The sequence below is a fragment of the Macaca thibetana genome, chromosome 14 (assembly GCF_024542745.1).
Source record: "Macaca thibetana thibetana isolate TM-01 chromosome 14, ASM2454274v1, whole genome shotgun sequence".
In the NCBI taxonomy this organism is placed as follows: Eukaryota; Metazoa; Chordata; class Mammalia; order Primates; family Cercopithecidae; genus Macaca; species Macaca thibetana.
In genome coordinates this window covers 65815917-65841662 of record NC_065591.1, presented here as the reverse complement: position 1 = coordinate 65841662, position 25746 = coordinate 65815917, and the positions used below count along the sequence as shown (strand labels likewise).

At 37.8% G+C, this 25746-nt stretch overlaps 1 protein-coding gene across 3 annotated transcripts in view; it reads right to left on the bottom strand.

Moving 5' to 3' along the window:
• The window catches only part of PPME1 (protein phosphatase methylesterase 1), a 90567-nt gene that overhangs the window by 52110 nt on the left and 12711 nt on the right, over positions 1–25746 (bottom strand). For all 3 annotated transcript variants that reach the window (XM_050756235.1, XM_050756237.1, XM_050756236.1), the window contains exons 2-3: positions 5918–6011; positions 5292–5384 (exon numbers count right to left, since the gene is read on the bottom strand). In XM_050756235.1, coding sequence (XP_050612192.1) covers positions 5292–5384; positions 5918–6011 — 187 coding nt within the window. The remainder of the gene's footprint in view (positions 1–5291; positions 5385–5917; positions 6012–25746) is intronic.

The following is a 25746-nucleotide window of genomic DNA, read 5'->3' as shown; positions in this document are numbered from 1 at the left end:
TCTTGGAAGTAGGAGAGTAAGAACTCACTCATTACCATGAGAATGGCACCAAGCCATTCATGAAGGATCCACTCCCATGACCTAAACACTTCCCATTAGGCCTCAACTCCAACATTAGGGATCAAATTTTGACTAAGATTTAGAGGGGTCAAATATCCAAACCACAGCACATGTCTTATCCCTGAGTTTAAAAGGAATGTGTCAATGTGTCTGTTTTACCACTAAGTATGATATTTATGCAATTTTCTAGTTTCTGTATCAATTTTATAATCTTTAGGAAGTTTTTCATCTATTCCTAATTGCCAAGAGTTTTCAATATGAGGGGATGTTATAGTTTATCAAGTCCTTTTGCGGCATCAAGTGAGGTAAGAGGTGAATCATACTGATAAGATTTTCTAATGCTGAGATATTCTTGCATTCCTTGAACAAAACCTACCTGGTCACAGTGTATTATTATTTTACCATGCTATCAATCTGCTGTTATTTTCCTTAGGATTAGGTGAATAAGCAAGTGAATGAGTATGTATGTATGTATGTATAAATGAGATGGGGTCTTGTTCTGTCACCCAGGCTGGAGTGCAGTAGCATGATCTTGGCTCACTACAACCTCAAACTTCTGGGCTCAAGCACTCCTCCCACCTGAGCTTCCCAAGTAGCTGGGACTATAGGTATGTGCCACTATGCCCCACTTCTGTATCTATTTTATAAGTGAGACTGGCTTAGTTTTCCTGTATTATCATTGCCTGGTTTTGGTATTAGACTAATAATACCTTCATAAATAAATCAAATAGCTTAAAACAGTATTATCCTAAGTGGTTTTTTACATGGTGGAAAATGTAAATGAACTTCCTCCTTTTCAAGAGAAATTAATACTCCATAAGACGTCAAATATTTAGAATTGAGTAATATAAGAATAGCCTTCTAACTAGTCTCCCTGCCTCCACTGTGGTTTCCTGCCCAATCAATCATCTATACTAGTATTTTGATTTTTCTAAAGCTCTTCAATAGCTTCCTATTGCCTAAAACAGTAGTACTCAATTACAGTCAGGTAAACGTGTATCAAGATACTTTACTTACCAGAATTTTACAGTGTGAATGTGTGTCAAGCAAAACATGCTTTCTATACTCCCTCCATAATTTTGATATACCTAAAATATGCTTAATGTGGATGTGGGTGGGGGAAATGTGTTTAAAAATAGCTCCCATGGCCAGACACAGTAGCTCATGCCTGTAAACCCAGCACTTTGAGAGGCTGAGGCAGGAGGATTGCTTGAGGCCAGGTGTTCAAGACCAACCTGGGCAATATAGTGGGATTCCCTCTCTATAAAAAATAAAAATAGCTGAGTGTGACAGTGCGCACCCGTGGTCCCAGCTACTCACGAGGCTGAGGCGGGAAGATCACTTGAGCCCAGGAGGTCAAGGTTGCAGTGAGCCAGGATTGCGTCACTGTACTCCAGCCTGGGTGACAGAGTGAGACCTTGTCTCAAAAACAAAAGCAAACAAAAATAGCTCCCTCTACTGTTACCCAGAAGTAAAAGGAAACTAAAGGTACAATTCCCTAGCTAGGTATACAAGGTATATATATAGGTATATAATTTTGCTCCAGTGATCTCTCTAGTCACCTCTTTCCCTGCTCCCCACCCTCATCATACATTATACAACTACAACCTCAACTCTACTCAAACTATAGCCAAGCTACTTGTAATTTCCAAAACAAACTTCACTGTTACACTCTTCAATGCCTGTGTGCTTACCTTTTCTTGGCATGCCTTCCCTGCTAATCCAACTTCTATTTAGTCTTAAAAACCATTTCAGATGTCCTCTCTTATGAAACTTTCCTTGTAGACCCCTCATCTACCACAAGTTAATCACTCCTTCCTCTGCATTACCTTTGTATCTTGCTGCAAACTCATCTAACAACTGAGTGCTTATGAGTCAAGCACTTCACCAAGAACCTTATATCTTTTGTTGAATTTTCACAACCACCCCATTAACTAGGAGGTATTATACCCATCTATCTAAAATTCAGATAGATTAAGCTGCTTTGACATTCAAAACCTAGTCTGAGACAAAAGTTTCTTAAAATGTTTGCTGTATTTTTTGTATACATTATTACCCACTATATACGATAAACTTGACTACTGAAGCGGCAACTACAATCACTAACCTATTGAATATAAACAAGGAATAAAAGGTTCAAAAATTAATCTTCTAGATATTTAAAGACTATCCTATAAAACAGCATAATTTTCTTCTAATAGTTATATCCCTTTGATAGTTCCACAAAAGTGGTTATAGATAAAAGTTTCTCAAGTGCTTTATGGTTGTTTGTTTCTGTTACTAAAGCCAAGGTATAAATGCTTTCTCTTGATAGGTAATAGAACTTCTGGTGAATCTGGATTTGGAGGATTTCCCCTCCCAAACCACAAAACATTTAGATGGAAAAGGAGTTCTACTCAGGATTAAGGATTTTATAGAATTATGGACAAGAAGGAACTTGGAAGAGTACATTCACAATTACATCCTTTCAGTGAAATGATGCTTGCTTTTCCTCTGCTGAGGACCTGGGTTGCTTTGTAATAGTCCTAATCTTTAGAATTTCTGCCTATGTGTGTCAAAAATAGGTCTCTATAGTTTCTGCCCTGAATCTTTCCTCTTAGGCGGCATAAAAGCAGTCTTCAAAGAAATATGCACACTGGAGTCAGAACAAGTATGAGTTTTCATGCTGTCACTGGCTCTGTAACTTCTCTAAATTTCAGTCCTTATCTGCCTAATCTCACAGTATTACAGAAAAATTAAATGGGATAATCCACTTAAGCACTTAGCATAGTACCTGGCACAGAGTAAATGTTTAAAAAATGTGGCTGCTTTTTTTCTTATATAAGGGCAGGCTTGGTGGCTCATGCCTGTAATTCTCAGCACTTTGCAAGGCCAAGGGAGGAAGAGTGCTTGAGGCCAGGAGTTTGACACCACCCTGGGGAACACAGTGAGACCCTGTCTCTACAAAAAAATTAAAAATTAGCCGGGAATGGTGGTGCACACCTGTAGTCCTAGCTACTTGGGAGGCTGAGGTGGGAGGATCACTTGAGCCCAGGAGTTGAGGCTGTAGTGAGCTATGATTGTGCCACTGTACAGTATCCTGGGCGACAAACTGAGATCCTGTCTTAAAAATACATACAAAAATACAACTGAAAGCAAATATTATGTCTCCCAAGTCTTTCTTTTCTTCAGGCAAACCCCTTTCAGTTCCTTCAACTGTTCCTTAAATGCTATTGTTTAAAGTATTCTCATCTTGATTGCTCTTCTCTGGAAAAGTTTCAGTTTGCCAAACTTGTCAGATCCAGAAGTGAATATGACCTTTTTCCTTGAAAATAGTTTCCAATAAAAGAAAAAACAATCTTTAAATTATGAAAGTAATAAACATTTCACTGAACACCTAGAAAATAGAAAGATGGAAGAAAATTACTCATAAGCCTAGAAGTTCATGTCCAGCCTGGGCAACATAGCAGGATTCTGTCTCTTAAAAAATAAATACATACATAAAATTTTTCGAGCGTACAATATGTGCTGGGCATAATAAGCCATGGAATTTGCCTCCAAAAAACTTTGCAATCTATTTGCGAAGTAAATGACTAAAGCTATGATTTGAAATGTGGCTAGCCCAAACTGAGATGTGCTGTAAGTATAAAATTTTCAAATTTACAGTATAAAAATAGATGTAAATATCTCAATAATAATTTTTATATTGATTAGGTAATCAATATAATTACTTCCACACATTGAAGTGATATTGTGGATACAATAGTTAAATATATGTACATTAAAATTAATTTCTTTTTATCTATTAAAGTGTCTACTAAGAAATTTAAAATGATATATGTGGTTTGCACAGTATTTCTAGTGGACAGTACTGGTCCAGAGACATGACAGAACCTGGTACTTATGGACAAGTCACACAATTTATCCTACAAAAGTAGCAAACAAGACAAGGGCCAAATCAGCTAATCAGCGGTTGAATATGTGCCTATGTTTAAAGAACTGTTTCAAGCCATTTGGGGAAAAAAAGAATAAGACAGAAGTTATCCCTATTTTCAAGGAATTCATAGTCTAAAAGAAGAGACAAGATGAGAGTTAAACTTAACCCCAGTAATCCCCGCTGCCAGGAACAAAGTGCTATGTTCAGGGACTTCCTCAACTCCACAGCCATCTGGCTCCAGGTGTCTAGTGCTGCATTCCCACTTGCTCTCATTTTCTGTCCTTCAGACTCTCTAGTGGTAAACAGAGGATGCATATCTGCTTGACACATACACGAGATGACAACTTCATTTTAAACACAGATGTTGCTAGTATCTTACTTAGCAGTATCTCTCCTTGCACATGGGCTGTCCCACTCCAGTCAAGGGTATTAGGAAGATCTATAATTGACAGCATTCACACAGACACGTATCTTCTACTCTAGACCACAGTATCATTAGCCAAATATTATTTACTTCCTTGTAGCTAACAAGCACCATTAAAATATTAAGAATCATTTCAAAAAGGAAGAAACATTTTCCAAATTCTTGAGGTACCTCCATGTGCAAAGTATTACATACGCTCTATATGGGAGACAAAGTGATAGACATTATCTAAAGCACCTAAATAAAATGTCTGCTTCTCTACATAAAATGAAGAGGTAGGCTAGTCAAATTCATCCAGAAGTAAACAATGATTGCACTATGGAAGTTTACACAAATTGGGTTATTCTTGTCATATCCCATTAAAACAGAGTTGAGAGGCCAGGGAGAAAAAGCACTCAGGGCACATGACATTGCTGCAAGAATGTAAGTAATTCTCTGCAAGCCTGGCTGCTGAAACTGCCTGCTAGAATATGAAACCAGTGTTATCTAATAGCTACTGAAACAACCTGCTGTGACCCTAAGACTAGTTTTACTCATCGCAGTTACTTATTAACAGAACTTGCCAGCTTCCGAAACCTTTTTTTTAACATTTTTAAATTTCTCCTTCACATTTTCCTTCACTCCCTATCTTTTCTTTTTCTCCCCAGACCTTTACTAGTGCCAATGAACTTTCTCAAAGAACAATATATAACATTTCTCCTTTTTATAAAACCTCCAACCTTCTCTTTGTTCTTCAGACATACTGAAGAACATACTACCCAGTCTGTGTGTATGCCTGGAATAGCAATTCTTGCTTCCCAAATAGAATGTGTTAACTTCCAAGATTTGTCCCTATACTTTAATTACTTCAAAAGTGCTAACATTAACTTGTACTATCAACAACCTACTTACCGTGAACACAGCCCAAGAAAGGGCAGAATGACCTCCTCCATGCAGAAGGAGCAGGACTGGACCCTCTGAACCACTCTTGTAAACTCGAAAAGTGTATGAATAGTTAAAGATAAAACATCTATGTTTTTGCTCACTGAAGTTTTTCATTATTTAATCACAGTAATACTGCTAGAAACTTACATGCAAAACTGCAGACTGCCAAATGTAAGAGATGTAAGTAGACATTTCTGAGACACCAACCCTCTGTTTGAAGCATGAAGCCCACGTGACCATTTTGTTCAATGAAAAAAAAATATATACAGTCCCTTTGCCCTCGTAAGGACATAGCCCCTGGATTCTAGAAACGAAACTAGTTCAACTCACTTGATTCATGAAACCTTCCCCTGGGCCCCTAAGACAGTTTATCAGTTTCAAGAATTTAATTCTTAATCCCTTCTCCAAGCATTAGACAATTACAGCCAAGAAAGATACTGGCATGGACTTACAGGCAATATTCCATAAAGAACAAGTGAGGAATAAGGTGAAATAAGTAGCAGGAATAAAGAACATTTTAGAAACTACACAAGTCTTTTAACTTAGACAACATCATAAGCTCACTAAAGAATAAGCCATTTTGCAAAGGATATATCCTTGCCAGTTTCATTCTCTACTTCTACATCTTCCATGGACTCAAAATACTGACTCCAAGGAACAGGGGAAAAGTCCCGCTTTCTTCCAGGGCTGAAAAAAAAAAAGAGAGAGACATTTCAAGAAAAAATTATGCATAAAGAGATAAAATCTTGGTCAATAAACGCTAAATTTAAGTCGGTAATGAAAACAGCAAACGTATTTTCTCTTAAAAATATAAAGAATTCATCACAAAGTATCATATTAAACATGTATTTAAATAAGAATGTATTTAATGTATTGTATTACATACTAATGTAAATGCATTTAAATAAGTATTTTTAAATGTATTTAAATCTAAACATAGATTTAAGAGTAAAAATTTTAGGATTTTTCAAAATTCTTTAGTATATTTTAATCACAAATAAATTCTGTGTTCATATACACACAAAACCTGCTCATTTTTCACCTTGCTGACTTTAATATCATTAATATCATTCCTACCTCAGTCAACAGTCAATAGTCTTGGTCACTATTACTCCTTTACACATTTAATTCTCCATACTCTTTCATGCTTCCTTGTCATTCCCAAACAATCAATATACAACCTCCATGGAAGGCAAACTGACAATATCAATACCTTGAACTTAAAGGAATTTATCTGAAGAACTGCTCACACAGAAGTGTTAAGTATTCAATGCAACATCGTTTGTAATAGAGGAAAGTTGGAAAAAATCTAATATCCCTCAATAGGGGAACTGATGAAAATAAATTGTAGTAGATAGAAAAACACTAGTTAATCCCAGCACTTTGGAGGCCGAGACGGGAGGATCACGAGGTCAGGAGTTCGAGAACATCCTGGCTAACCCGGTGAAACCCCCTCTCTACTAAAAAATACAAAAAGCTAGCCGGGCGAGGTGGCGGGCGCCTGGAGTCCCAGCTACTCGGGAGGCTGAGGCAGGAGAATGGCGTAAACCCGGGAGGCGGAGCTTGCAGTGAGCTAAGATCCGGCCACTGCACTCCAGCCTGGGCGACAGAGCGAGACTCCGTCTCAAAAAAAAAAAAAAAAAAAAAAAAGAAAAAAACACTAGTTGTAAAAATGAATATATTAATAAAAATATTTATATATGAATATATAATTCCAAGATTCATATATATAACTCCAAGATGAACACGATATGCGTGCTATCACTTGGGTAAAATTGTGAAATATATGTTAAGCGTTTATGTATGTTTTCAACATCTCTGGAAGGATACTGATATAACATTTATGGTATCTTGGAAAGGAAAGTATGATTGGGAAATGAGAGGAAAAATTTTCAATCTCTATTCCTTACTATCTTTTTATTTTTGATCATGTATTATTAAAAAACGAAAAATTATTCTGAAACAAAATAAATCAGTAAGTATCTATTCACAATTTATGTCGTCAACCTTGGATGGAATACAAGAAAGAAATTCCAAGTTGTCCCAAATTTCCAACCTATTCTTCTTCCTGGTAATGGAGGAAATTCAGAATTCTATCAGCAGCAAAACATTACCTCCTGCCAGACATGTTCCTGAATATGCTATGGGGCTGATTGGAGAGTATCTACAAAGTATGATACAAATCTCCTTTTAAAAACTTGATATAAAAGCTCCTGGTTGACTATAATACTGGAAAAAAACTACAACAGAGCAGAGAGGTAGCAAGGGATCTATTCTTTCAAAAGTGAAACATTTATTGAATGTCTACTCTGTTCTAGGCATTGAACCAGGTCAATATTTCTGAATCTAACAATGAAATCACCTGGAGAACTTTATACTCATGCTTGGGTCTCACCTCTAGAAACATATTTAAGTGGTCTGTGTTATGGCCTGAGCACTGAGGATTTTTACAGTTCCCCATGTTAAGAGAGAGGCACTATAAATACAACGATAGAGGACATGATTTGGAATGAAAGAGGAGTTCAAATTCCTTATAGTTCCTACCATTTCTCTACAAGTTCCTAACACATTATGAACTTGGTCAAATTATTCTGCCTTGGATTGCAGAGACTGAATAAAATTACTTTTAAAGAATCTAATATATCTAGCGTTTGATAATTGCTCAGCAGATCGATAATCCTATCTTCTGAAATAAAAATGACATTGTGAAGTAAATAGCAACTTCAGCCTGGACCTGCTTTTTTTCCTTTTCTGGTTGCACTTGAAATCCTATGGGAAAACTAAAAGCAGAACTTACAATTCTACTTACTCACAAGTTACTCACAAATCTACCTATCCTACACTAATTTGATTATAATGATAACATGGCATGTCAAACATGTTATAATGGATTCTAAGGATCCATGGATGAATTCTGATATCTGGACCTAGGAAATCATCACAGTAATAGTACATAATATTCACTATGCACAAACGAGTCACTGTGCCAAATACTTCACAGACATGATTCCATTTGACCCTTGGAAAACTTTTTACGCCCATTTAACAGACAAAAAAACAGATTTAGACATAAAGGTAACTTGCCAAGGCCACACAACTGCTATATGGTAGTGACAAAATTCAAATCCAGTTCTACCACTCTCTCTCCAAAGCCTGTGCTCTTTACCCCAATGCTGTATCACTTCTTTCATCCTTTTATCTTCTCATGCTGTCATTTATGCTTCTGAAAGGTAATAAGGCTTAAGTGCACATTATTAGAGGTTTTCTTTTTGTAGTCTAAATATAGCTCACTCTGCCAATGCCAAAGAACCTTTACAAGTTAGCCAGGTACCAGTTAGAGAAAAATTACTTCCTATAAATAGAAATTATTCACAGGAGAACACCCTCCACTTCTAATTTCCTTCATTTAAAAAAACAAAAAACAAAAAAGGCCTATAGTCCCTGCTACTCAGGAGAGACTAGGGTGGAAGATAACTTGAGCCTAGCAGTTCTAATCCAGCCTGGGCAACAAGTGAGGCCTCATCTCTTAAAAAATAATAATAATAAATAATAATAATAATAATAATAATAATAAACAAAAAAACAGGTTCCAGGGACTCCCAACTTCTTTCTACCAAAAGAATAATTCCCATTTATTTAAGGAATCAATAATTCTCCATCCCCAAAGGTTGCTCCTACTCCTACAGAGATTTTCTAGCATACCCCTAACAACTTCTTTTAAACACATAATTGGGCCAGGCGTGGTGGCTCACACCTGTAATCCCAGCACTTTGGGGGGCTGAGGTGGGCAGATTACCTGATGTCAGGAGTTCAAGACCAGCCTGGCCAATGTGGCAAAACTCCGTCACTACTAAAAATACAAAAATTAGCCAGGCATAGTGGCACATGCCTGTAGTCTCAGCTACTCAGGAAGGCTGAAGCAGGGGAATCACTTGAACCTGGGAGGTGAAGGTTGCAGTGAGCCAAAATCGTACCACTGCACTCTAGCCTGGGTGACAGAGCGAGACTTTGTCTACACACACACACACACACAAACACACACACACATAAAACATGATTGTTTATAAACTAGAAGATTTCAATTAATTTTGTAACTAATATTAGACATTACATAGGTGGCAAGAATCTTACATTATTTTTGTATTTTAGTCAGAACAGAATATTGTGAATTTTAGGGATACAGTTTAGATTGATTTTAAAAAATAGCTTTAGATTCTTATTTTATGCCTAGATACTTTATAGTCATTATAGTTTGCGTAGGCCTTTTTAAATTATAATTTTTAGATTAATTACTAACTTTTTCCTCCCATGGGGTCATAATGAAAGAATTTTAAAGTAGTGAAAGAACTTTCAAAAGCATACCAAGGTTAAGTTACTGATATGATTTGGCTATGTCCTTACCCAAATCTCATCTTGAGTTGTAGCTCCCATAATTCCATGTGTTGTGGGAGGGACCTGGTGGGAGATAACGGAATCATGGGGGCAGTTTCCCCTATACTGTTCTCATGGTAGTGAATGAGCCTCACAAGCTCTGATGGCTTTATAAGGGGAAACCCCTTTCACTTGGGTCTCAATTCTCTCTTGTCTGCCACCATGTAAGACATGCTTACTTCCTTCCACCATGATTGTGATGCCTCCCCAGCCACGTGGAACTGTGAGTCCATTAAACCTCTTTTTCTTTATAAATTACCCAGTCTTGGATATGTCTTTATCAGCAGCGTCAAACAGACTGATACAGTTACATTTTAAAAGGAAGAATTTATTGTTGGGTGTGGTGGTGCACCCCTGTAGTCCCAGCTACTTGGGAGACTGAGACAGGATGATCAATTAAGCTGTGGAGTTCAAGGCTGTAGTGCACTACTATCACACTCGTGAATAGCCGCTGTACTCTAACCCGGGCAAAACCATGAGACCCTGTCTCTCGCTCTCAAAAAAAGGATTAATTCATTCAAAAAATATTTACTAAGAACCTACTAAATGTATAAGGCTGGAACTGACATAGGATAATGGGAGATGCTGAGATAATTATAAAACTAGAGAGACAACGCATCTGCTGTCAAGAAATTAGTATTAAGTACGTAAATATCTAACAAAATGTACAAAGAGTTAAATACCCTAAGAAGTACAGCTAAAGTGCAAAGGAGGAGAGAAAGATTACTTCCAGCTTGGAGAATAAAGACAGGCTTTAAAAAAAGCACACAGACACACTTAAGCTAGGCATTGAAGGACAGAAAGAATCTGCGCTGATGGAAATAGGGAGGGAGAGAGGGATAAGACATTTCAGGCAGATAAGGAGCCAGCCTGCTGCCTGTCAGAAGGAACACTGAAAACAACAACAGAATGAGGTGGGAATAATACAGCATTTTTGAAATGCCAAAAGAAGGTGACACAATTAGATAGCGGAAAAAGAATGTTAGCTTAATAAAATGGGGGATATATGTTCTTTTTCCGGTTATTTGTATGTGTGTGATTTTTTTGGAGGGGCCCAACAGTCATGGATGATATCATAGAAAATGAAGAGCCGCTAGTCCACGGCCATAACACCCTGAATGCGCCCGATCTCATCTGATCTCAGAAGCTAAGCAGGTTCGGGCCTGGTTAGTACTTGGATGGGAGAAAATGAAGAGCCCGGCTGGACACGGTGGCTCATGCCTGTAATCCCAGCACTTTGGAGGTCAAGGGGGGAGGATCGCTCGAGCTCAGGAGATCGAGGCCAGCCTGGGCAACACAACAAGACCTCGTCTCTACTAAAAGCAAAAAAAAATTAGGTAGGCATGGTGGTGCGCGCCTGTAGTTCTAGCTACTCAGGAGGCTGAGGCAGGAAGATGATTTGTGCCCAGGAGATCAAGGATGCAGTGAGCTGTGATCACACCACTGCATTCCAGCCTGGGTGACAGGGTGAAACCCTGTCTCCAAAAAGCAAACAAACAAAAAAAGAAAATGAAGAGTCAATAAAATGTAGAGACAAAAGTCTTTCAGAAAGGTCAATCTGGTTACAGGCACAAGATGGACTTGATTCTGGGAAAAAATGTGTTGCAATAACCTGGCTAGAAAAGGATGGGATCAGTTAATAGGGTTGACAAAGAAAAAAGAGAAAAGAATGGGAGACTTAACTGGCAGTGGAATTAAAAGTAAGAAAACAGAGAATGACCTTTCAAAGGCAATGAACAAATCTTGGGAATGTTCAAGATATGAAAGATGATTGACAGCAGAATCAAAGTCAATTTTAAACTTTTGAATAGAGAAACGAATAATTAAGTCCTACAATTTATAAGTAAAAATCTACTCTGGTAAGTAACTGTATAATTTTTTTTACATTAGAATAAAATTTATTTCAAACCTAACAAAATAAATAATTTCCTCCCATCTCCTATTGCCAAAGGAAGAAGTTTGCAGAGAGGAGACAAAGTGGTGCTGTGAAGGACACAAAGAAAATACGGTGTCTGCCTGAGTCACATGAATCAAATGTGTTTATGGACCTTTTGCTATTGTCACAGACCATGTTCAGAATTTGATGAAAGCTATGAACCCTCAATCCAGAAAAAAATGCATGCACATATATTTTGCATATAATTCCACTGGCTTCAAGAAACCTATCTATGAATCCCAAATTAAGAACGCTTAGCCTATAATTTGACCTTAACAACCTATTTCCAGCAGAAAGAGAAAAAGAATGAGGAGATACTGCATTCTTATTAGTTCCTAAATCTGAATTCATTTTCCATTTGCAACCAACTAAAGGTTTATTTTCACAACCCAGTTCTGCCTTTATTAAACTATGGGACCCTGGGCAGTCACTTTACTTCTGTAAGCCTGAGTTTCTTCATGTCAGGGGATTATAGTACCCATTTTATAGGTGTTATTATGAGGATCAAAGATGCCCTTTCATCTCTTGGTTATTCTCAAATTAGTCTGTTCTACTTATCATAAAACTAATCATTTTCTAAAATTATCTTATTCCCTTATTTGTTATTATCCTCCAGTCGCTCCAACTAATTCACGACTAATGTGAGATCCATTAGAACAAGAAGGTTCTCCATTACTTCACTGATGTATTCCCAGCCCAGAGTCTGATACACATCAATGACTAATATCTGTTGACAGTCTGAAACAAATTAATGTGCATAAAGCACTTAGCTTGGTTTCTCAATAAATATTTATTACCATTATTAAATAGCTTTGAGGTTAATAATCCTTACTTAATCCTTATAAACTTTCTAGTAAAAGCGAATGGGATACTACATCAATCAAGACTGTGGTACAGGTATAAGAACAGACATAGAGATCATCTAAATACAATCAAAAGTCCAAAAATAAACTAGTATTTATAGTCAATTTGTCAGAGGCATTTGAACCACAGCGACTCCATTTTGAGTGAGGGCTAGGAAAATGAGGCTGGAACTTGCTGGGCTGCATTCTCAGAAAGTTAGGCATTCCTAGCCTCTAGGTGTTTATGGTTAAGGGAACAAATTAATAACGTTTACTAAACAGACCCACACTTGGGAGCTTCCAGCTATCCTGATATCTGGAGAACAAAGGCATTCCTAATTTTGCTTTAAAGTTAATAATATCGATTCTTGCAAAATATAGTAATTAAGAAATTAATCCTTTATCACAAACCCTTGTAGCAGAACACATCTCTCCATATATACAAGCATTATATCTAGAGTGGATGCATTCCTCCTCTTACTTTCGGGAACGTCTACTCTCTCTATGGAGTAGCTGTTCTTTCACCACTTTACTTTCTCAATAAACTTGCTTTTACTTTGCACTGTGGACTTGCCCTGAATTCTTTCTTGAGCGAGATCCAAGAACCCTCTCTTGGGGTCTGGATCGGGACCCCTTTCCTGTAACAAACTGATTTTCAACAAAGGGGCCAAGATAAATTCAATGGGGGAAATGATATTGGGACAACTGGATATCCACATGCAAACGTACAAATCCAGACCCCTTCCTCACACCATATACATAATTAACTCAAAGTGTATCATAAACCTAAACAGAAGAATAAAACTCTGAGAAGAAAAAAACAAGTAAAACTCTGTGATGTTGGATTAGGCAACAGTTTCTCAGATACAACACCCAAAGCAGAAGTGATAAAAAAAGATACAGGACTTGAACTTCATTAAAATAAATACCTTTTCATTAAACTATACACCATTTTCATACTATAGCTACATACAGAGAGCAGTAAGCATAGTTTCATGGATAAGAATGTGGGCTCTGAAGTCAGATTCTTTTAGTCTAAATTTCATTTCCAATAACTATGAGCTATGTGACTGTTGGCATTTCTTCAATTGTAAGCTTTGAAAAGTGATTATTAGTAAGTACTTCCTGTTAGTTATTATAGAAACATGGTTTATAGTTGAGCTACATGGTAGACCAATTGAACTTCTTGTACAACTTTTTGCTTTTTTCCAGAATAATTGTCTTTTTAATTTTGTTTGCTTAGTTTTCTATTACAGTGTCACTAATCATTTCCCAAAACCTTTTGATAGGCAAAAGACATTAATAGGTTTTTCCCTAAAGAGGAAACACAAACAGCCCATAAACATACGAAAAGGTTTCCAATTTAAGAGACATAAATTTAAAATTACAGTGAAGTATCCTATTTCACATCCATCACGTTGACAAAATATAGGAAGCCAGACATTAACAGGTATTAACAAGGAAACAGGGAAGGCTATTTGGAAAACAGTAAAGCATCACCTAATAAAATTAGACAAGTGTCCTTCAACTTGGTAATTTTACGTTACAAAGAACCTCCTGCACACAGGCATCAAAACACACATATAAGAATGTTTGTAGACACATGTCTATAAAAGCAAAGAATAACAAGCAAGCTAAATATGCATCACCAATAGAATATACAAACTGTGATGTATCTGGATAATAGAATATAGCATAGCAGTGAAAATAAATTTAAGAGTTACATGAATTTGAAAAATACTTAGAGAAAGAAATAAGCACAGAAGAATAAATCCTGTATAATTCCATTAATAATAATGTTCAAAAACAGGCAAAGCTAAATAATGTATTTTTAATATACACATGCACAAGTGGTAAAACAATAAAGAAAAGCCAGGCACTGATTATCATGCAATTCAATACCAGTTTGGGAAACAGAGATGCTCTCGAGGAGAGACAAACAGGTTTCTAAGGTGCTGATAACGTTTTACTTCATAAGCTAGGTGATGGACACATGAGAATTTATTATTTTTTGAACTGTACATTTATACTTTACTTTTCTGTATGAGTATTTCACAATTTTAAACAAAGAAAGCCTTTCAATTCTGTAAAAATTCTCTTAATATTTGGTCATTCACATTAAATAATCTACCAGGTCTATTTTTCACTCAAATTTCCATTTCTGGCACCCTCCATTCATCTGCTCCAAATGGGACTGCCTGCTGTTTGATATGATGAACTGATAACATTTTACTATCATCTGGGGAATTCTTCTTGCCTTTCACCTGTGTTGAATCCCTAATCCCATATCCCATATTTTTCTTGTTATAGTCTCTTATTTTGATGAAACACACCCTCCATCAGCTTCATGAGAAAGGGACATTAATTTTGAAACTTTGCATGTTAGAAAATCGTGTTCCCCATTTTCACAAAATGACTGACAGTCTGCCTGAGTATAGACTTCTTATGTTAGGAACTGTTTCTGTCTATGGTAATTAATAGATCCAACTTGAGAAATATTGGCTAAAATTATATGTAAGTGTGTGTGTAAAAAATATATAGATGTTATATTTACACAATCATAGTGTACAATTATTAATTATATATAACGATCTTATATATTGTAATTATATAGTCATTCATTCTTTTAAATGCATAGAATGAGCTGGCAAGAAAGTAAGGAACAGGGAAGACCCAGGCCAAAAGTTAAGTAAGGTGGAAACCCAGAGAGGCACTTACACCATTAAATCTGGCTATTATCTTGATGGCATTTGCCAACTGTCCGAAGTTCGGCGGTTTCCTGGGGCACACAGAACAGGACACAAAGCCCAAGGTAGGAAGCCTTGCTGGGGAGCCCAGCAGGAAACCTTTCTCCCATCAAGCTGGGATCTCAAAGGATCATAAGCTCAGTGAAAGGTTGAAACAGAATTAACTTTCTGTTCCCTACCACAATCTCAGGATTAAATTTAACAACAACAACAAAAAAGCCTGTCTTAAAACTTGGCGTTGAGAAGAGAGAAGCAAGAAGAAACAAACGGCTCTCAAACTGATATGGAGCTAAATACATATTATTTACATATCCCAAGAAGTTTCAAGATGAGAATGTAAAGTGGATTTAACTGGTCGTGCCCTCAGGACACCCAAGAGAAACAAAGGCAAATCCTCCTTAAAGAGTCAATCTTCATTCTAGGACTAAGAACTTTCACAAAGTTTCAAGGCAAATAACTATCTCACAATCAAAAAGCATAAAATATGTGAGGAAACAGACCTGTAAAGAGTTCACATAAAGTAATTATCAAATACAATATAAAATAACTGCTTAATACATTTAAATAACAGAAACTTGAAACAAGCTTCTAGAATGAAAAGAATTAAAATTAAAAAACAGTCAAGTTTAACTGATTAGACACAGTTAAGGAGAAGGGTAAACTAGTAGTGAATTTGTTCAGATACATCTAGATACATCTAGAATCCAAAATACAAACAGAAGATGGAAAATATAAAAGTTAAGAAATATGAAGGGAAGCGTAAATAAGTCTTAAATATGTCAAACTGAAGTTCTGAAAGGAAATAAGAGAGTGGAATAAAAGTAGTATTTGAAGAAGCCCTACAGGTTGAGTACCCCTTGTCCAAACTGCTTGGGACCAGAAGTGTTTCAAATTTCAGTTTATTGTTTCCTTTTTTTTTTTTTTTTTTTACTTTGGAATATCTGCATATACACAATGAGATATCCTGGGGATGGGACCCAAGTCTAAACACACAATTCATTTATGTTTTATATAGACCTTATACACATGGCCTAGACGTAATTTTAAACAATGTTTTTAATAATTTTGTGCACAAAACAAAGTTTGTGTAAACTGAAGCATCAGAAAGCAATGGTGTCACTATCTTAGCCACCCATGTGGAAAATCTATGGTTGTTTGGCATCACCATCATTCCCGATTGAACTTACATGTTACTGATAATCATTTTTCTTACACTTATTCACATATAAGTACTTAACAGTAAAAGACATAACATACCATTAATACAGTGAAAAAACATAATGTACTCAGGGTAACCAACCAGCATAGTAACATCACAGAACACCTCTACCGGTTATTAAATAAAAGCAACAACCAACAATGGCAGGCATTCAGTCTCCTACCTACAATGTTGTGTTTGATTAAAAGGTTACCAAACACAGTATTTTATTTTTTAGGTGAGAAGAAACATCAGAAACAGTTGAGTGATGTGTTAAGTCTGTTCTTGCATTGCTGTAACATAACACCTGAGACTGGGTAATTTATAAAAAGGTTTAACTGGCTAATGGTTCTGCATGGTACCAGCATCTGTTCCTGGTAAGGGCCACAGGAAGCTTACAACCACGGTGGAAGGTGAAGTGGGAGCATCTGTGTCACATGGAGAGAGCAGAAGCAAGAGAAGGGGGAGGTGTCACACTCTTTTAAACAACTAGATCTGGAGAGAACTCGGGGCAAGAACTCACTTATTACCAAGGTGATGGCAATAAACCATTCATGAGGGATCTGCATCCATGATCCAACACCTCCCACTAGGCCCCACCTCCAGCACTGGGGATTACATTTCAACATGAGATTTGGAGGGGACAAACATCCAAACCATATCATTCTGCCCTTGGCCCCTCAAATTTCGTCTCCTTCTCACATTGCAAAATACCATCACCTCTTCTCAATAGTTCCCCCAAAGTCTTAACTTGTTTCTGCATCAAGTCCAAAGTCCTAAGTCTCATCTAAGACTCATCCCCTTCCACCTATGATGTGGAAGCAGCCCGAGATGTACCTACGAGCCTATAAAACCAAAACAAATTATTTACTTCCAAGACACAATGGTGGTACATGCATTGGGTAAACATTCCCATTCCAAAATGGAGAAACTGGCCAAAAGAAAGGGGTGACAAGCCCTATCAAAGTCTGAAACCCAGCGGGGTAGTCATTAAATCTTAAAGCTCCAAAAATAATCTCTATTGACTCCATGTCCCACGTCCAGGGCACACTGGTGCAAGGGGTGGGCTCCCAAGGCCTTGGGCAGCTCCACCTATTGCTTGTAGGGTATAGCCCTGCCAGCTTATCTCGGAGGTTAGAGTTGAGTGCCTGCAGCTTTTCCATGCTCAGGATGCAAGCTGCCGGTGGCTCTACCATTCTAAGGTCTGAAGTGTGGCAGCCCCTTTCCCACAATTCCACTAGGTGATGCTCCAGTGGGGTCTTTGAAGGGGGCTCCAACCCCCCATTTCCCTTCAGCATTGCCCTAGCAAAGTTTCTCTGCAGGGGCTCTGCCCTTGCAGCACACTGGCTTTCTCATATATGCTCTGAAATCTAGGCAGAAGTTGCCTAGCCTTCTTCACTCTCGCATTCTATGTGCATGCAGGCTTGCCAACCACATGGAAGTGGTCAAGACTTACGGTGCTTGTGCCCTCTAGAGCAGCAGCCCAAGCTGTGCCTGGGGCATTTTGAGCCCTGGCTGGTGCATGAGTAGCCAGGATACAAGGTGCAGTGTCCAGAGGCTGAGCAGGGCAGCAGTGCCCTGGGCCTGGGCCCTGAAATCATTCTTTCCTCCTAGGTCTCTGGACCTGTGATGAGAGGGACCTTCCCAAAGACATCTGAAACAACTTTGAAACCTTTTCCCCATTGTTTTAGATATTAACGATTGGTTCCCTTTTAGTCATGCAAATCTCTCTAGTAAGTGGTTACTCCAAAGCCCTCCTGGATTCCTCTTCTACCAGAGGGCCAGGTTGCAAGTTTTCCAAACTTTTACAGTCTGCTCCAATTTTAAAACAAGTTCCAACTTTGTTTTTTCTTCAGACAGGATTTCACTCTGTTGTCCAGGCTAGAGTGCAGTGGCATCATCACAGCTCACTGCAGCCTCAATCTCCCAGACTTGAGTGATCCTCTTGCCTCAGCCTCTGGACTAGCTGGGACTACTGGCATATACCACCACATCCAGCTGATAACTTTTTTTTATTTTTAGTAGAGACGAAGTTTCACTATGTTGCCCAAGCTGGTCTCGAACTTCTGAACTCAAACAATCCTCCCACTTTGGCCTCCCAGTGCACCTGGCCTATAAAGTCCAACTTTAAGTTATTCCTTTGCTCCTGTATCTGATACCAGGCTGTGAGAAGCAACCAGGCCACCTCTTGAATGCTTTGCTGCTTAGAAATTTCTTCTGCCAGCTACTCTTGATCACTCTCAAGTTCAACTTTCTACAGGTTCCTATGGCATGAACAACACAATGCAGGCAAACTCTTTGCTAGGGCATAACATGGTGACTTTTACTCCAGTTCCCAATAAACTCCTCATTTCCATCTGAGACCTCATTAGCCTGGCTTTCATTGTCCGTATTTCTATCAGCATTTTGGTCAAAATTATTTAACCAAGTCTTTAAGAAGTTCCAAACTTTTCCTTGTCTTCCTGTCTTCTTCTGAAAAGTCCTCCAAACTCTTCCAACCTCTGCCCGTTATCCAGTTCCAAAACTGCTTCCACATTTTCAGTTATCTTTATAGCAACGTCCTACTCTTCAGTATCAATTTTCTATGTTGTCCATTCTTGCACTGCTATAAAGAAATACCTGAGGCTGGGTGACTGATAAAGACAACAGGTTTATTTTGGCTTGGGGTTCTGCAAGCTGTACAAGAAGCATGCTACTAGTATCTGTTTCTGATGAGGGCTTCAGAAGCTTACAATCATGGTAGAAGGTAAAGCTGGAGCAGCCACATCACATGGCAGGAGCGGGAGCTGACGGCAGGGATGTGCACCACTCTCTTTTAACAACCTGATCTCGACTGAACTCAGAAGCAGAATTCACTCATTACCAAGGGGAGAGCACTAAGCCATTCATAAGGGATCTGCCCCCATGATCCAATACTTTCCACTGGGCCCTACCTCCAGCACTGGTGACTACATTTCAACATAAGATATGGAGGGGACAAACATTCTAACCCTGTCAAGAGACCAGACTGTGGGTCCTCTAGGGATGAGAATGCATGCTGCTAGGTGGCTTAATATTTTTTTTCCAGTCATCTGCCTCATTAACAATGGTTTTTGTCTTTAAAGTCTGTCTCTGATTTTATAAACTGACATTTCTTGCTCTGTTTTGACTCGTGTCATGTCAGCACTCAAAAAGTTTCAGATTTTGGAGTACTGCAGATTTTCAGATTAGGAATGTTTAACCTGTGGCTGAAGTTTTCAGAACTGAGGAAACATCAAACCACAGATTTATGAAGCTCAGTGAACCATAAGATTTAAAGAGAAGTAATACATTATGGTAAAACTATAGAACATTAAAGACAACTACCTTAAAAGTGGCCCTAATCCCCAAAATACTAAATGACATATGAGTAAATTTGCTCATTTCAGCACTATTTGAAACAGAAAAGGATGAAAAAAACCCAATGGCCATCAATAGGGGACTGGCTGAATACACTGGGTTATGTCCACACAACAACTGCAGGGAAAATAATGGAAAAGATTTCTGTGTACTAGTAAGAAGTGATCAGAATATCTTAAATTTAAAAACCAATAGGCAAGCCAGGTGCAGTGGCTCATGCCTTCAATCCTGGCACTTTGGGAGGCCGAGGTGGGTGGACTGCTTAAGCCTAGGGGTTTGAGACCAGCCTGGGCAACATGGCGAAACACTGTCTCTATGAAAAATACAAAACTTAGGGGGCACGGTGGAGCACACCTAAAGTCCCAACTATTAGGGAAGCTGAGGTAGAAGAATAGCTTGAGCCCAGGGAGTCAAGGCTGCAGTGAGCCATGATCATGCCACTGCACACCAGCCTGGGTGAGAGTGAGACCCTGACTCAATAAATAAATAAATAAAGCAATATGTGGAACCATATGTATGTTATTTTATTTATTTATCATTAGTTTTTAATTTTAAATAGAGACAGGGTCTCACCACATTGTCCCGGCTGGTCTCAAACTCCTGAGCTCAAGCGATCTGCCTGCTTTGGCCTACCAAAGTGTTGGAATTATAGGTGTGAGCCATCGCACCTGGCCAATGTTATCTTTCATATAAGGGGGAAGTATAAATATATGTTTACATATTTTGAAGTGCATTGATAAAAGCAAAAACTAATGAAAAGAGTTACTTGTAGGATACAAGGAAAAAAGCTATAATTTTCTGAATATGTATTGTTTTATACCTCAACATTGTAGTCATGTACATAATTTTTGTTTTATAAGCATATTAAACACTTTGTACAAACCAATTACCACAATTAACATAAAACAGAACAAATTAACTTAATGGTGTATTAAGAATTATTCCAAATGACTTTAAAAACAATTATTTGACTGCACATCTCTGGCGGGATAAATATACTTTAAGGAAAAAAAAGAACTGAAAATAAATTTTATTTATTTATTTATTTATTTTGAAAATAAATTTTAAACAGTATTCAGTAATCATACTGTTGGTTATTTTTAATGGTAGCACAGTTTGTTATTTTGAACATCATATACATACATATTTGGATAAAGCAAATAGGCAGTTAGGTTAATGTCATTAGGAACCAAGACTTTCATTGTAAAGGAAGAGATAATTAGATAAAAATCAGAAAAGTAAAGGCCGGGCGCGGTGGCTCAAGCCTGTAATCCCAGCACTTTGGGAGGCCGAGATGGGCGGATCACGAGGTCAGGAGATCAAGACCATCCTGGCTAACATGGTGAAACCCCGTCTCTACTAAAAAATACAAAAAACTAGCCGGGCGAGGTGGCGGGCGCCTGGAGTCCCAGCTACTCGGGAGGCTGAGGCAGGAGAATGGCGTAAACCCGGGAGGCGGAGCTTGCAGTGAGCTGAGATCCGGCCACTGTACTCTAGCCTGGGCGACAGAGCGAGACTCCGTCTCAAAAAAAAAAAAAAAAAACAGAAAAGTAAAAAACCCTGTAATCTTAATTTTGAAATGAAAATGTCAGGGTGAACTCTTGATTCTTTTTGTCCTTCCTTTTGAAATATCAGTATGGGCCGGACACAGTGGCTCACCCCTGTAATCCCAGCACTTTGGGAGGCTGAGGCAGGTAGATCACGAGGTCAGGAGTTCAAGACCAGTTTGACCAAGATGGTGAAACCCCATCTTTACTAAAAATACACAAATTAGCCAGGTGTTGTGGCAGGTGCCTGTAATCCCAGCTACTTAGAAGGCTGAAGCAGATAACTGCTTCAACCCGGGAGACGAAGGTTACAGTGAGCCGAGATAGTGCCACTTTCACTCCAGCCTGGGCGATAAGAGCGAGACTCCGTCTCAAAAAAGACGAAAGAAGTATCAGTATGAACTCACAATTCTAGCTATGACTACTACAAAGGCCTATAAGCAATAACCAGAATAGTAGCAATGAGTTAGTCTAGTGCCCAGATTGAGAGGTCTAAATACCATCTCCAGCTTCTGGAGGCAGCCTGTATTCCTTGGCTTACAAGTTCTTCCTCCATTTTAAAGCCGGCAAGCAATACAGCATCTTCAAATCTCTCAGGCTCTGACTTGCTCTTCTGTTTCCTTCTCTTTAAAAGACACCAACGATCACACCGGGCCCACCCAGATAATCCATGATAATCTCTTTATTTTAAGGTCAGCTGATTAGCAACCTTAATTCCTCTCTGCCATGTAAAATAACATATTCACAGGTTCCAGGGATTCAGACCTTAGCATCCTTGGGATGTTGTTATTCCACCTGCCACAGGTTGCTAAAGTCATTGTATTACTTCAGAAGAACAGCAGAGATATTGATTAAACTTGGACTTTTATATTACCTATACATGTTAAAATGTGTAGGGCAAAATCCTTAGGAATCCATTAAAAAACTACAGGAACAATTTCAGCAGGGTTTCAGAAAATAAGACCAATATATAAAAATCAATTGTATTTCCGTAATTTGCAATTAACACTCCAAAAATAAAATCAAGAGGACAATTCCATTTACAATACCACTGATAAGAATAAAATATGCAGGAATAAATATAGCCAAATAAATGCAAGACTTAAACACTGAAAACTATGTAGTACTGTTGAAGAAATTAAAGAAGACATAAATAAAAAGAAAGACATCCAGTGTTGATGGATTGGAAGACTGAGTATTATTAAGTTGGCAATACTTCTCAAATTGATCTACAGATTCAAAGCAATGCCTATCAAAATTACACCTGGCTTCTCTGCAGAAGTTGACAAACTCATCCTAAAATTCATATGGAAATTCAAGGGACCCAAAATAAGTTTTTTAAAAAAGAACAAAGTTGGAAACAATACACTTCCTGATTTCGAAACTTACTACAAAAAGCTACAGTAATCAAAAGACAGTGTAGCACCAATATATAGATTGATATATAAATCAATGATACAGAATTGATGGCTCAAAAACAAACATATACATTTAATGGTTAACTGACTTTTGACAAGGGTGTCAAGATAATTTAATAGCAAAAGAAACCTTTTCAGTTAAATCGTGCTGGGATAACTGGATATCTACATGCAAAAGAATGAAGTTGGACTCATTCCTCATATCATACATAAAAATTAACTCAAAATGGATCACAGACTTGCATGTATTAGCCAAAACTGGAAAACTCTTAGAAGAAAACTCTAAGTCCCTTTTCACAGGCACCTAGTACCTGGAATTCTTGAGCCTTTATAGGATAGTGATATGGATTAGCTTGAACTTTCATTCTCTTTCTACAAGTAGTTTTCAGTTTTCTCTTCTAAACATTTATCAACTTGCTTTCTATCTTCCTAAATTTTGTAAGCATCTTATATCCCTACTCTTCTTTGTCCTTTAGCTTTATTCCTTTTTCCAAATTACTATAACTTAATGAAATTTGAGGAGACAATGGAGATAAACACAGGAATTAATTTCTACACCAAGCTTCTGGGGTAGCTATTATTATCCTCATTTTCCAAATGAGAAAACTAAGGCCAATGGAGTTTAAATAACTTGTCTAAGACCATGGGAAGCAGCTGAGCTAGAATCTGACTCTCAGGGTCATTTCCCTATCAGTTTTCAATACTATCCTCGAATATTAAGTTCCCCATTCTTGAAATCATCAAAGCTGGCAATGAACACCCTGAAATCCCTAGGAAGAGGACTGGTTCCTGCTGTAGGGATAGTAACAATTGGTAGAAGAACCTTGTAGCAAGGTTGAGCACCATGTAGACTAAGAACAAAGTCAAGGTTTAGAACTGTTATGATCATGATTGGAGGGAGCTGATGAGTGAAGTGAGAAAGAAGAATCAAGGAAAACTCTCAAGTTTTCCCGATGCCATTCACAGAGAGAGAATACAGAAGGCCTTCTTAAAGAGTTCTAATTTATTAAATACTGATTTACCATGTGGTTAAAAATCCTAGCTCCCATTACTATTACTTTTCTGTGTTGAGCATCATGGAATCCGAAAATGGAAACAGAAGCATTTCACAAAATCTCTTGCATTAAGCAGAACAGGACACTTACAGCCCAATATATGATGTGCTTTCAAGCAAATAAATGAAACCTTATCTCACTTAAAACCATCTTCAGATAAGATACTTAAGCCATAGGAACTTCCAACCTGCTGAGTCAGACCACATAAAAATATACTTTGCTTAAAGTGCATGGATAAACACAGACTGCTGTAGCACAGGGAGAACAGGTGTAATCTTACACCGTTGATAATAAAGAATTGTACTTTGCCTAAACTAGAAAATAAATTTTCTAAATTTTACTTCCACCTTTCGCCCAACAGGAAAAACAACATAATTATTAACTTCTTTTTCTACAACTTGAAAAGTTTAAAAAAAAAAAAAAAAGGATATAATGATAACTTTTCTAAAACGATCTGGGCTCAAACAAAGAAAAAAAGCCACTGAAACACCATTAATGAAAGCAAGAGAACAGACAGAATATAGGCTTTTTGATGTTTTGCAAAGGCTAATGCAGTTGCTTACCCTCAAAATCAACGTGTGGCATTACCCAATAATCAGCATTTATGTAAGCTACTATTCTGCCACAACAGGAAGAAAGCAAGCAGGTTTGAAGTTTGAAAACCAATCAGGTTCATATAGAAGCCTCTAATGAAGTATATTTCAGACCAACAGCCATTCGATCCCCTCCCCAGACTCATCTAAATGTCATGATGATCTAGAATAAAAGACATACTTCAGGCCGGGCGCGGTGGCTCACAACTCTAATCCCAGCACTTTGGGAGGCCAAGACGGGTGGATAACTTGAGGTCAGGAGTTCGAGACTAGCCTGACCAACATGGTGAAACCCCGTCTCTACTAAAAATACAAAAATTAGCTGGTTGTGGTGACATGTGCCTGTAATCCCAGCTACTCGGGAGCCTGAGGCAGGAGAATCGCTTGAACCCGGGAGGCGGAGGTTGCAGTGAGCCAAGATTGCGCCACTGCACTCCAGCCTGGGTGACAAAGTGAGACTCTGTCTCAAAAAAAAAAAAATACTTCATAAGCAAACAGTAAATATCATTAGGGCAATCATTTCAGAGCTTCTTTCCAGTCACAATTTGCTTATATAAGCAGCTAATTTAATCTCAATTCAATTGAAGAGATATTTGAGTTTGTCCTGCATGGCAGGCCCTGATATACTTCCTAGGCACTAGGGAAATAAGCAGACTAGAAGTTCCCATTGATTAAAATTTAGTCCTTTCCTTCAAAGAGCTCATGCAGGGGGGAAGTAGGGAAACAGTCACTGTACACTATGGCTATGAAATAATCCATGAGAACTCATAAAAGGGACATCCAGTCTTTCTTGTGGAACACATGTTAATATAATCAGAAGGGAAAAGGATTCACAAGGATGATATCTGGCGTGAAGATTTTGTTAACTCAAACGCTATAAAAATTTAAAGTACCACCCTTACTAAACATTAATCTGGTTAGGGAAGAGGCAAAAATACAAATCCTCTAATTAGCTACAAAAGATTAGAATTCCCAATAATCAGTGAAAAAATGTTAGTATAGAGATTTTCTAACTTAAAAATGAGTTGATTGGGAGTACCAAGACACATTTCTCCTAAGATTATTATAAAATATTGGTAAATTCTGTGGGTAGCTCCACTCCGAAGCCTACTTATCCACAATATGCTAAAAATGCCATTTTTTATGAAACCCAGCTAATAATATAGTTCAGTTGATTAACACAGAAAAACTCAATTAAAGGTGGTTTTTATATATAATGAACAATGGTTCTTATGCTTAAGGAAAAGCTGTTTAATTAAAGGAATGAAAAGGATTAA